Below are 13,200 nucleotides of genomic sequence, written 5' to 3'. Positions count from 1 at the left end.
TTCACGTGGTGCCGCCGTTAAACACCGCGCATCATTCATTGCAGCACCGCACGGGGCCGCACTGGCAGCGCCCCCCCGCGCAAGGCATTGGCCGAGCGCCGCTCCGCCCGCCAATGGGCGCCGGCCACGCTCCGACCGCAGGAAACCGCACATGGAAAGTTACGATTGGCGGCGACGGCTGAAGGCCCCGCCTTTCAAAGCTCTCCATTGGCTGCGTGTTTGGCGTGGTGCGCTGCTATTGGGCCGAGTGGCGCGGTCCCCCGTCCCCCCCCAATCTGGGGTTCATAAGGCGGAGTGGGAGGGTAGTGGGCGCTCCAGTGGGATCGGTGGCGGCGCGGGACGGTGTCGTGAGTGCAGGGCAGCGCCGCTGAGGGGTCTTCTCCTGTCACTGCGGCCGCCATGAAGTCGATCTGGGGGCTCGCTCTGGCTTGTGTGCTCCTCCTGGCCGGTGAGCGCCTGCGGGTTTCTAGAAGGTTCTGGCGGAGGGGTGTCTGGGTCTCGGCCAAGAGGCCCCCACACCGCCTTCCTCCGCTGTTTGCTGGGGTGAGGGGGACGGAGGCCGCCGAGGAGAGGTGGGGTCTCCGGCGGGACGCCTCAGTCTGCCTTGCGGGGAGGGGAAGCGATGCTCGGGCCTTCGCCTCCCCTGCTCGGGCCTGGCCCTCTCCGGGGATGGGGCGGCGTGGGGAAGGGGTTGCGCGGCTCATGCGCCGCTACGGGTGGGGGCGGAGGGTAGGAGGGAGCCTCCCCTTGCCTATCTCCCGTGTCTGCGGTTGGGCTGAGCTCTCCTAGGGAGGAGGACTCGAGGGGCAGCGCTGAGCCTGAAGGCGTGGGGAGGGGTAAGCGAAGAAATTGGGCAGTGCGTAGCGTGGGGAACGGGCTCAGAACGCTGGTTTCCTTGTTTTCCCAGTGTCGGTCAGAGCCGATGAGGTGGATGTAGATGGAACCGTGGAAGATGACTTGGGCAAAAGCAGAGAAGGGTCTCGAACGGATGCTGAAGTTGTTCAGAGGTTGGTACCTGGGGCGCTTTGCTTTTGGAAGGGTCAATTTGAGCACCAGTAATGCCTTAGAAGTAAGGGGTGAACGCTGTTCAAAAGAGAGATCCAGTCAGCTGGGGGAAATTAAACGTTCCTCTCAAGACTGTTTTCTTCCAAATAAAAACCAGGTTGAGAACTTGGATTCAGAAAAGTTCAACTTGTTTTTATCAAATATCGATAACTGCTATTTTGGGTTTACTTGTTTGTGTCATAAATCGTGTCAGTTTAGTGCCTGTCAATGAAATAGTTCTATGCCCATGAAATGCCTCACCCCTGTGCATGAGGTGCATGAGGTGCCCCACATGCTGAGTATTGCAGTAGCTTTAAGACTACCAGTATTATTCCCTGAATTTTTTAGTAAAAGTCTTACTTGCTAGCATGAATTTTCACTCAAGTTTTTGGATTATGGTAATGTAGTTGAGGATTGCCACTTTTGCACTTGACTCGTGACCATGTAATTTTGTGCTGCATCGGTGATTAAGTGTTATTGCTGCTGCTTTGTGATAAAATTGAATTAGTCTTGCTGTTTGTGGACGAGACTCCTTGATAGGTTTTTCACTGTCCTAACAGAGAGGAAGAAGCTATCCAGCTAGACGGCCTAAATGCATCCCAGATCAAAGAAATCAGAGAAAAATCTGAGAAGTTTGCATTTCAAGCAGAAGTGAACAGAATGATGAAGCTAATTATCAATTCTTTATATAAAAATAAAGAGGTTAGTGCCTTGATCTTCATCTAGATGCTTCATCTAGAATTTTGGGAGGTGTGTGTCTGTTTCTCTCCTGGCATTCCAGACTACTGGTTTCTCTTTCAGATTTTCCTGCGGGAACTTATTTCAAATGCGTCAGATGCTTTAGATAAGATACGCTTGATATCATTAACTGATGAAAATGCTCTTGCTGGCAATGAGGAACTTACAGTCAAAATCAAGGTAAGAAGGATTAGATGCAAACATACCTTTTAAAGAAGTGGTGGAGGAATGTATAAATACACTCCATCATTAAATGTCTTTTTTTTGGCTTAATACTGATGCAAATACAAACTAGGACCACGTGAGGACCCTTGCAATTAACTCTATCAAAGACTACTTCTCTTTTAATGGTAAAGGTATGTTTCTGGTTTTATAAAGAGCAGCTGAAGTATTGGACTACTTTGAAGGAAGGTCTTCCTCGTTTCTGTAGTTACTGCAGATTCAGTTTATTGTAGCTAGGCATGTTTGAATAGCCATAATGTACCACTTTTCTTTGGTGTGTATTAAGAGTCACGGTGAAGTCAAACTGCATTTTTGTCTTTATTTTTTTCAGTGTGATAAAGAGAAGAACATGCTTCATGTTACAGACACGGGTATAGGCATGACAAAGGAGGAGTTAGTTAAAAACCTGGGTACCATTGCAAAGTCTGGTACAAGTGAATTCTTAAACAAGATGACTGAAATGCAGGATGATAGCCAGTCAACATCTGAGTTAATTGGCCAATTTGGTGTTGGCTTTTATTCTGCTTTCTTAGTAGCAGACAGAGTTATTGTCACATCAAAACACAACAATGATACTCAGCATATTTGGGAGTCAGACTCAAATGAATTCTCTGTGATCAATGACCCAAGAGGGAATACCTTAGGACGTGGCACAACTATAACGTAAGTATTAAGTTTCTTTAGTCTTAAAATAAAAAAGGTTGTGTGGGTACACTTTGCTTATTGGAATATGTGAGTGACTTTAGTTTTGTGACTGATTTACTTCTTGTAATACAGCTTTATTCAGAAATAGAAAATAGAAATACACAAAATACAAACTGCATCCTAAAAGAAATGTAGTTCATGTTCTGTTACATGAGCTAACAAAGCTACGAATATCCTGACAACTGTCAGCAAATAATTCCATACAGTTCAGCTCCCTTCAGGTTCATTCAGTCACTCAACACAATTCTGGCCTGGCAAAACCTATACAGGGGCTGTACAGCATTGCTTGGAATCTTTCTGCTGTTTATATATCAGTGAGGCTGGTATGATGCAAAGTTCAAACTGGAGGTAGTTTGCTAGTCCTATTCTCATTGCTTTCATGAGCAGGTAAATTTATTTGGTCTGGATTTAGAGGATGTCTTTCTGGAGGGGGCACTCAGTGTAAAAAAGTTGATCTTGGTGCTCTAGTTTGAACTAAAGCCCATGAGAGTGCATCAAGATCCTGAGAAGTATCAATATGATTTGATGTTTTCATTTAAACTTTTGAATATTGTGTTCTGCCTCAGCTAGTGAAAACAATTTCTGGTTGAGTAAGAATTGTATTTTGTAACAGATACTTGGAGCTGAACTAATAAAAAAGCTCACTGGCATAAATCTGAATTGCTGTGGCTGCAGCAAAAATCACAGGTTGTTCTGAGTTGGGACCCACAAGGATCATCAAGTTCAACTCTTAAGTGAATGATCCCATGTGTGGATCAACCCTCACTCTTGGTTATTAGCACCATGCTCTGGTTCAGATGGTCAATCTCAGAGGCATAAGAAATGTATATTCTGCTATAAAACTGTCAAATACGTGTCCAGCACTTGAAAAGGTTTTGTTTTGGTTTTTTTCTTTAGCCTTGTCTTGAAGGAGGAAGCTTCTGATTACCTTGAGCTGGACACTGTTAAAAATCTAGTGAAGAAATACTCCCAGTTCATAAACTTCCCCATATATGTGTGGAGCAGCAAGGTAAGTGTATTTAACTTGTTCAGTATAAGGTTTGGTTAAGATCTTCATAGCCAGGCCTTTCATGAAGGCTGAGGGCCTGCCATAGAGCTGCTTCTTGTCCAATTTCTAAAACTCTTCTGTTCCTGACTCTCTTGGCTGCTATTTTACTAGGGGTTTTTTGGTTTGGTTTTTTGTTTGGTTTTTTTTTTTTTTTAATGCTAGTCTGTTGCTAAAATCACAAACTTTAACGGAACTTGGTTTTATTCTAACTCGGAGAACTTTACCAAGGAAAAAACACTGCTAATTCCTGATAAAGATCTTTGTTCCACTGACTTTGGTAGACGAAAACTCTGTTAAGTTTTTAAGCAGAGCCATAGCTAGATACCCTTCTAAAAGAAACAGGGCAGAGTCTTAGATTTTAGGCCTGTTGTGATGTTTTCTTAGTGTAGCACCAACTTAAAATCCACCAAGTCTCTGATAAGCATTATGTGTAAAGCACTGAGAAACTTAAATTTGAGTGTGGTGATCTCCCACTGTTTTGAAGGAAAGAATGTATTAATGAAAAAGCAACTGAAAAATACTACCTGTAGAAAACTTTTCTACAGACAAATAGCAGAAATCAGGCTAGTGCTGTGAAAGATTAAACTGTTTGAGAGAATACTACAACATACCTGGTAGGAAGTCAAGGTCTTCAAATCCCCACCTGTGGTTGTCTCTTTAGACAGAGACTGTTGAAGAACCCATTGAAGAGGAGGAAGCAAAGGAGAAAGAAGAAGAAACAGATGATGAAGCAGCAGTGGAAGAAGAGGAGGAAGAAAAGAAACCAAAAACCAAGAAGGTAAGCTTTGTTAGCCTTGAGGTCCTATAACTCGTGTCATATAGCAATTTTCCTAGGTATTGCAGAGGTGCATTTCAGTAGTGTGTGCTTTCAAGGAGCAAATCATTTTAAAGTGAGATGGTAGGGGAGGTTTTAAATGAAACCGACTAGGTAGAATTCAGGCAGATGATTGGCAGTAGCCTTGTGAAGCTGTGGTCACAGCTAATTATAAGTACTTGCATGAACTGCTTGAAATGGTAGCGGAATTCTGTAACCTGACACTGTTGACGAGTTTAAATTTAACATTCTCTGCTGGGAAGATGTTTCCAGAGTGGCATTAGAACAGAAAAGCTGGTGTTTAGTGAATGTGTTAAATGAACATGGAACACACTACATTGTAGACTAAAGTTTTGTTCCCATGTGTTGCACTAGTGTGTATACTTAAAATGAGAATGTCCAGGTCATTGCATAATTTTGTAAATGAGAGCATGTTTGGGATTTTTACATGCTATTTTATGTTTTGGCTTCAGTGGAGTGCCTTTAATTGGTCTAACCTGAAGTAAAGAATGAGTCTTTTTAATACTATTGTGTTTATTTACCTAGGTTGAAAAGACTGTCTGGGATTGGGAGCTCATGAATGACATAAAACCGATCTGGCAGAGACCATCTAAAGAAGTTGAAGAAGATGAATACAAAGCATTTTACAAAACGTTTTCCAAGGTAAACTGTGGGTCTCAAGATAATTCCAAAGCAAGAGGCTTGCTATAGTATCTCTTGCTATGTAAATAAAACTAAGTGCTTATAGGATGGGCTATTTCAGAAGAATTAATTAGTTGTTGTCAGTAGATGGAACTGCAGAGAGCTTGGAAGGTATAACATCTGAGTCAGGAATTAATCTTTTTTCTGAAGAGAAGGTACTGCCATCCAAGTGTTGATTAGTCTAGATTTGGAAAGTATGATGTTGCAGCTCATGTGGAGGTTACTGATGTGTTTAAATGTTACAGGAAAATTTGCTTGTAGTCTGAGGGTTGTAGTGTTTGTTGCATGTGGTAGAAAAAAGAGGGAGACAGTTTCCTAGAACTGTTGTCTTTGTATCATACAGTGTAATGTGTTGAGAGTATCTTAACTGTGGTGTGATGATAACTATTGGTTATTGTCCTGTTGGTAATTTTTTAGTCACTGGCTCGTTAAAATCCAGCAAAACTTGGGAGGTCTCCAGGAAGGTTACTTAGGAGAGTTATTTTTACATGAGTAACTCTGCTCTTTTAACTTAAACATCTGTCTGCATTATAGACTCTAGCAAAGCATGGGTATATGGATCAGTTGTAAAATAATTGCACTTATTTGCCAAACTCTTTGTTATTATTGGAAACCTATTAACTCACTGGTATTTTCCCCATGTCAATTGAAAGTGTTCTCTCTTCACAGGAACATGATGACCCAATGGCATACATCCACTTCATTGCTGAAGGGGAAGTAACTTTCAAATCCATCTTGTTTGTTCCTAATTCTGCTCCACGTGGACTGTTTGATGAATATGGATCCAAAAAGAGTGATTTCATTAAGGTCAGACAGAAAGGTATGTGGGTATGATTTTGCGGAAATGGAAAAAATCCTAAAGTAACTTGTGTGCTCTCTGCTCTTGTAATTTAGCTGTACGTTCGAAGAGTGTTCATCACTGATGACTTCCATGACATGATGCCCAAGTATCTTAACTTTGTAAAGGGTGTTGTAAGTATTAAAAAATAAATTAAAGTATTATTTTTAGCTTCAAATACTGCCAGATACACTGAAAATTTTGTTTCTCAATTAGGTGGATTCTGATGATCTTCCTCTGAATGTATCCCGTGAAACACTTCAGCAGCATAAATTGTTAAAGGTAAGCTAATTGGTTTTAAATTCCTTTGTAAGTGCACAACAGCAGCAAGGTTTAGGAGACTTAATAACTTGATGAATTTTGTTGCATGGCTCTGAAATTTATGCAAAGGAAACTCAGTTATTTCTTAATCTGTTTACAGATTACTTGTCCACTTCAGATCAGGGATACAAAGTGGAATTTGCATTGAAGTAAGGTTGCATTGAGAGCTATTCAAAATACTTATTGTAACTCAGTATTGCTGCTTTTTTTTAGGTGATCAGAAAGAAACTTGTTCGCAAAACTCTTGATATGATCAAGAAAATTGCAGAGGAAAAATACAATGACACATTCTGGAAAGAGTTTGGTACTAATGTGAAGCTTGGTGTTATTGAGGATCACTCCAATCGTACCCGGCTTGCTAAACTTCTGCGCTTCCAGTCTTCTCATCATGAAAGTAACCTCACAAGCCTTGATCAGTATGTGGAAAGAATGAAAGAGAAGCAAGACAAAATCTATTTCATGGCTGGTGCCAGCAGAAAGGAGGTGTGTAAGAGTGAAAGAAAGAGGGAAGGAGTACAGCATATTATAGCTTGTAGTTTTAGTACCGTAGATGTTGTGAATTGTGTATTTACTGTAAATATGGAGATCCCATGCTTATGTTACTACTGCAGTTCAGTTTTTCTGGTACCAGTATTTGTCAGATAGTTGTACAGGTTTTTGTAGCTGCTGCTACAAATGCAATTTAACTGACATCTTAAATGTTTTCATCCTAGGCTGAGTCCTCACCATTTGTTGAGCGTCTGCTGAAAAAGGGCTATGAAGTGATCTATCTGACTGAACCTGTAGATGAATACTGTATTCAGGCTTTGCCAGAGTTCGATGGCAAGAGGTTTCAGAATGTAGCAAAAGAAGGAGTTAAGTTTGAAGAAAGTGAAAAGTCTAAAGAGAGTCGGGAAGCCTTAGAAAAGGAATTTGAGCCCCTCTTAAACTGGATGAAAGACAAAGCTCTCAAAGACAAGGTAAAAATTGTGTTAGATGTAGTGATTATTTTTGTCATGCTTGCTGCAACATACCTTGCAGATTATTTGAGCACAGACTTGACAGTAGCTTCTCTGTCTTCATGGGTGGACCTCTATGGATAACATTTTTATTCAGGAAGATAATGAGTTAGAAAGTCACCTTAGACATTTTTCAGAGATTCTTGAATTGACAGGGAAGTGCAGAGTTATTTACTTAATAAAGTATAAGCTATTTGTTCTGGGAACTAACATTAGGGTGTTACGTTGTTTTTTTTTTTTTCCTCTACAGATTGAGAAAGCTGTGCTATCTCAACGTTTAACCCAATCTCCATGTGCTCTTGTGGCTAGTCAGTATGGATGGTCTGGTAACATGGAAAGAATCATGAAGGCTCAAGCTTACCAGACTGGGAAGGATATATCTACAAAGTAAGCTTCCAGTTCTGTAGCAGCAGACATGAAACTGCTTGGTGTGCCCATAACAAGCTTCAGTTCAGATGATCCTGGGTGTTTTTGAGGTCATTTTACAACCAAGTTAAGTCTCCATTATAGCCTTAAATTGTTAATTTCAAGCCCTGTATGTAAAACTGCCTGGTGAGCAAGACTCATCAATGGCATTTGGTATCTGCCATTTGTTGGCAAAAGAAGATGAACTTAGTAACTTGAATGCTTTTTAAAGTTGCACCAGTATCGAAGGAGGGGGTGATTTCACTTTTGCGATTTCACTGAGACTGTAGCCAGTGTATGTAGATTCAAAGTACAGGACCCAATGATATCTTTAAAACTAAGTGCTGTCATTTCTCTTCTCAGTTACTATGCCAGCCAAAAGAAGACATTTGAAATTAACCCCAGGCATCCACTGATCAAGGACATGCTGAGGAGAGTCAAGGTAAATCAATAACAGCAGTGAAACATTGACTGACTTGGCTGCATACAACCTGTTTTAACAGGTCTCTCTTGATTTTTCTGATGTTCTTCCGTGTTAGGAAAATGAAGATGACAAAACTGTTTCAGATCTTGCAGTGGTATTGTTTGAAACTGCAACTCTGAGATCAGGATACATGTTGCCAGACACTAAGGAATACGGGGACAGAATAGAAAGGATGCTTCGTTTGAGTTTAAATATTGACCTGGATGCAAAGGTTAGTTTGTCTTCCACTTTGACTGATAATTGTCCTACTGTTGCTCCATCTTAAGAAGTGCAGCTGCTTCATTCACTTGCATAAAATGCAGTTAAGTGTGCCGCCAAAAGTCCAGCCATGAATTTGTACTTAAAACTCATGTTCTCCTTTCCTTGCTCTTCTTTGTAGCTGCTTGAGATTCTGCTATTTCATTATTCATATTCCTGTCCTTAATTAAGTGCCGGCTCTACAAGAGTAAACTGAGCACATAGGCCTTTGGCTCCTGTCTCTCTAATGGAGAAATTCCTAAGTGGGTACAAGTAATACAGGTTCTCATAATGCTGTGCAAGAACTTTTGCTAGCTGTTTTGCTGGAGTGGAGCAGTGCTAAACAGATTTTACTTTTTCCTTCAGGTAGCTGGTGGCAAATGTTAGGAAATAATAGTGAATACTTCATAGCCTGTATTTAGCTAGTGCACAACCAGTTAAACAACCTAAGCAAGTAAAGCAAATTGCTTGTGACCTTTGTGTACAGGTGGATGAGGAACCTGAAGAGCCTGAAGATGCAGCTGAGGAGGCAGAGCAGGATGAAGAGGAACTGGATGCTGATGCTGAGGACAGTGAAACACAGAAGGTAGGGTCTCAGGTTTGATGCTTGCCAATATTTATGTGCAACTTCATCTGTGGGTGCTACCTGGCAAGTTCACTTTGCCTTTCATAACACTAGATTTTAGTGTCAGGTGTTCCAGGTTTTTCTTGGAGGGGGAAAAAAGCTGCAGTACAAATTTATTATTAAACTGTATTGTGAAAAGATGACACTGAGGTATGTTCAAGGTTGAGCTGGGTTAAGCTTCAGAGATTGTAACAGTGCCTTGTGGCAAGAAAATGGCAACAAATCCTCTAGTGAAGGTAATTATCCATGGTATTTCCACAGCTTGTGGGCAAAAACATGAACAACTGTTTGTAATTGCATAATTTTAAATGCTTACCATACAGGCTTGGAACAACACTCCAGACAATACCATTGCTTCTGAACAGTTCACCTGTCATGTGAAGTCAGCCTTCACTTGGCTCATGTCTGCAGTTTTAATTAAGTCTTGATATGCTGAACTCTTCTAATACCATAGCTTCTTGATAATACTAACTTGTAAGGTTGCTATGAGGTCCCAACTGGGCCTGCTTTCTTGGGTTGCTTTTGGAAGAGACCTGCAAGATGATATTCTGTGACTAGTGCAAATATATAGCTTATAGCAATGTAATCTCCTACTGTTAAATATCAGATTAGGTAAGAATAAATTTGAGAAACAGTATTTATTGTACTATACCTACTTAATTTTGATGCCACTGATGTTATGTTTGCACAGCAGTATAATGTGCAGTGACAGTAATACAAATTTCTGTTCTTCTGGGGCAATTCCTGTAACCTTTTTCCACTTTCCAAAAGTAATACTCTGATTCTCTTTTTTGTCTTCACAGGAATCCACAGATGTGAAAGATGAACTGTAAACTGCACTCAACTACTGTCCTACATTGGGGGGTTAGGAGGGAATGTGAATTAGATTGTTTTGGTTTTTTCCACTGTAAAATGTTGAGGGATGGTATGGGGTTTTAAGGGCAAAGGAGGTATTTTTTTTTTTAAGTTCACTTTTCTAAAACATTCCTCATGAATGTAAATTTGTATTATTTAACTGACTTGGTGTAAAATCTTGTCATGTACAAAATAAAATGTTCCCAACACAAACACCACCAACTCTAAATTTATACATAGCAAGCTCATCTTGTGGGCTGGCAGAAAGAAATAAAGGTATGGTCCTGGTTGTTCAGGTCCTCTGTGCAAACAGGCTCTTTGTTGGCAGTGCTTGGGCTTTCCCATGCTGGCACAGCCACACCTACTTGTAGCATCTGCCTGTGGCTGGGATTTACATTTACAAACCTGCTGTGCTGCTTAGCCAAATACACCTGGTAGCTGAGACCTGTACTGAACTTGCTAATTGAAATAAGACTGAATTAGCTATCTCCTGCAAGCCTGAGAAAAAGGAGATGGGGTGTTTAAAAATGGCATTGGAAGTGAAGCTGACAGCTTGTGCTGGACTCTGTGACTTGATTCCATAGGATAGGCAGCAGAAGCTTTACAGATGAGGGGGAGGAAAAATATTTCCTTTCACTAACTATGTGGACAACTACCACCAGAACTGTCTTACTACCTATGAGCTGGTACAATCCTCCATGGCACTTAGAAACCCTGCCTTTGATTCATGTAGCTACATCAGTTCTGTTTTCTACAAGGTTTTTTTAAAGGTGGAAGTTCTTTTCACATATTAATGCTATTACTCGTAAATGTTTTCACTCTTGTTCTTGGTCTCTTATGGCAAAGCACTGTAGTTACTTAATGTTACTGAAGCTAAACCTGGTTAGTTTTAGACATGTTGAGCTTCCATTCCTTATGTTAGCTTTATGTAGGGGCTGGATGAAGCACTACATTTTCTTACTAGTGCCTCTACTTGAAAACATTTTCATGGACTACAGTGAGGAGTTGGGGGATTTTTTTTTTTGCCTTCCCCTTTGGAAGAAGGACATAGGAGTGGTGTTTCTGCACAGTGATTCCACTTAAGAACCATTCTTTTCTGTTAAAAGAACTTCTGTGAAGTTACAAGTTTTTGCAGTCTGAAGCAAAAAAAAAAGCTTTCTTGCTAGGTGAGGGCACTAAACCCTAACCTGAAGCACTTGCTTTCCATTTACTAGGCTTCTATGTTGCCAAAAATATGCCACATATGCCAATAATATGAGTGTGATTGTTGTGTTAGGATTTTAGAGTTGGATTGAAGTCTGAGATGTCAAGGAATGGAAGCTTAGTTTGGGGGGTTCTTGAGGGAGTCTGGGGGGGGCTCTAGTTTCTGCTCACTACAGTGGTATCCTAGAGAAGAGCCTTTTGTTACTGGCTGAAGCTCAGTGGTCTAACAAGAGTCTCAGCAGCTGGCACTATCAGCTTTAGAAGCAGCCTTTGGCACTAAGTTACTAAACTGGGCAGACATGGCATATCCCCTTACTATAGCAGTGAAACTTCGTGCTCTGTAGCAATCAACCTCCTAAAGTCTCACTTATTTTCAGTGATACACTTAGAACTGTATCATTACTACCCCCATCTCTCTATTTGACCTCTGAGGAACAAGGGTTGCTTCCACCTCCTGTATGGTTTGGAAGTTAAGTTTGTTTGCCTAACAAACTAAAGGGTGGAGGGTGGCCTCCTCCAATATTCTTAATCCGTAAGTTACTTGTAAATTTAAGCAAACCTAGTTCTGTTGCATAGCTGAAGTTCTCATTGCTTTGGTTGGTTTGAGGGTGACAAAGCTGATTAAATTTCAGAAATAATAAAGAGAATACTTGAGAGTTATGCTTTCTGCTTCTTCATATACTTCAGCTGAGAGTATCATGTGTAACACAGCTATGGTCCAGCAGCTTTCTCTACACCCTGCTGTGACAAGTATTTGCTATTAATAAGCACAAAATGCACTTGTAAGTTGCCCTTTTTTTTTGTCAGCTCTGATACAAAATGGTGGCAGTAGTGGATGTGTCTCTCAGTCAGCACTGTTTCTTTCAGTGCTGCAGTTATGCTGATTCTGAGGCTGTCACCTCTGCTGTTAAAACTTAATGCATTGTCAGCTTTGCTATTCCTAGATGGGCCCTAATGAGGACATTTCCCTCAGTGCTAGAAAAGGCAGAGCTCCCTGTTGCTCAGTTTCTAGTAGCAGCAAGATACACTTAGAAATCTAAGCTTAATTAGTAGAAGCTTCCCCTCTGCAGCCTTTAGATCTGAAAAACCTTTAGAAAATAGAGAGAAATGCATCTTGTATGTCAGATATCAACAACATAAGATGTGATAATCTGACAAAGTATGAGTAACAGTGCTAGGGCTGGTGAAGGCTGGCTTGTTAAAGGGATCATCAAAAAACTGCTGTTCATGCCCCAGTTAGAACAGAAACAAAATACTGCTGCACTGTCCCGTTTTCTCTTCAATAAACTATCTTCTGCTGAAGTAGAAGGTTGCCAATCTCAGCTTTGTGTAGGTGCAGTAAAGGAAAAAGTCTTTTCACCGGAAGTCAATCTACTAAGATTTTTTTCATTGATCGATTTTGTTTGGGCTTAACATCTGTGTTTTACCAGAGCTTCTCTCTCACTGCCTGCTGTCATTAATAAAGATGGCTGAGAGAGAGGATGTGATCTATTTATATAAAAAGTGCACATATGGGCACACAAGAGCAGGAGAGGAGCTCATCCCACCAAGAGCTGTAAAACTTGGTGAGAGCAGACACATACATGTGCATAAGAACTATAAACCTTTCTTCCTAGGAAAACCACTCAAGCTTACATAGGCATAAATAAAATAATAGCTTCATAGCCAGAACTGATGTAAATGTAGCACTTACTGCGATCATTTCTGGATCCCTCTGTTCTTACAAGACTTCCAAGTACTTTGGCAGTAGGGAGCTTTTTGTTTCCTTACTGGGTAATGTGTCAGACTGTGTTTTTACAAGTTAAACTTAAGTGACAACTGAGGATGAAGCCTGTGCTTTGTCCTGGCACCTTTCTCAAGTAAAACAATCCCAACCTTCTCAAGCTCTATACTGTACCATTCAAAACTGGGTTGTAGAGCCAACTTCACAGGATGGTGACTGAATCTTCAAGTTCCTGCTG

The 13,200-nt window shown here is 40.9% G+C and overlaps 1 protein-coding gene across 1 annotated transcript; it reads left to right on the top strand.

Annotated features, from left to right (window-relative positions):
• The first annotated feature begins 287 nt into the window (after nucleotides 1-287).
• HSP90B1 (heat shock protein 90 beta family member 1) lies at nucleotides 288-10,254 on the top strand. The gene is made up of 18 exons (XM_038153328.1): nucleotides 288-448; nucleotides 908-1,007; nucleotides 1,605-1,746; nucleotides 1,846-1,962; nucleotides 2,336-2,667; nucleotides 3,607-3,718; nucleotides 4,419-4,535; nucleotides 5,118-5,234; nucleotides 5,943-6,080; nucleotides 6,168-6,245; nucleotides 6,328-6,393; nucleotides 6,646-6,915; nucleotides 7,146-7,391; nucleotides 7,681-7,817; nucleotides 8,199-8,277; nucleotides 8,375-8,530; nucleotides 9,044-9,142; nucleotides 9,985-10,254. The coding sequence occupies exons 1-18, from the start codon at nucleotides 400-402 to the stop codon at nucleotides 10,012-10,014; spliced, it is 2,385 nt and encodes a 794-aa protein (XP_038009256.1). The 5' UTR covers nucleotides 288-399; the 3' UTR covers nucleotides 10,015-10,254.
• The last annotated feature ends 2,946 nt before the right edge of the window (nucleotides 10,255-13,200 follow it).

This window comes from Motacilla alba, chromosome 1A, assembly GCF_015832195.1.
Source record: "Motacilla alba alba isolate MOTALB_02 chromosome 1A, Motacilla_alba_V1.0_pri, whole genome shotgun sequence".
NCBI classification, from domain to species: Eukaryota; Metazoa; Chordata; class Aves; order Passeriformes; family Motacillidae; genus Motacilla; species Motacilla alba.
The sequence above is the reverse complement of the archived record's forward strand: the minus strand, read 5'-3'. Positions and strand labels throughout refer to the sequence as shown.

What these genes read in the sequence shown, in the direction of transcription:
- HSP90B1 (XM_038153328.1), top strand. Translation starts at nt 400, where the DNA reads ATGAAGTCGATCTGGGGGCTCGCTCTGGCTTGTGTGCTCCTCCTGGCC. An exon ending in GATGCTGAAGTTGTTCAGAG is followed by an intron (nt 1,008 to 1,604) that starts GTTGGTACCTGG and finishes CTGTCCTAACAG; the next exon opens with AGAGGAAGAAGCTATCCAGC. An exon ending in CTGGTGCCAGCAGAAAGGAG is followed by an intron (nt 6,916 to 7,145) that starts GTGTGTAAGAGT and finishes TTTTCATCCTAG; the next exon opens with GCTGAGTCCTCACCATTTGT.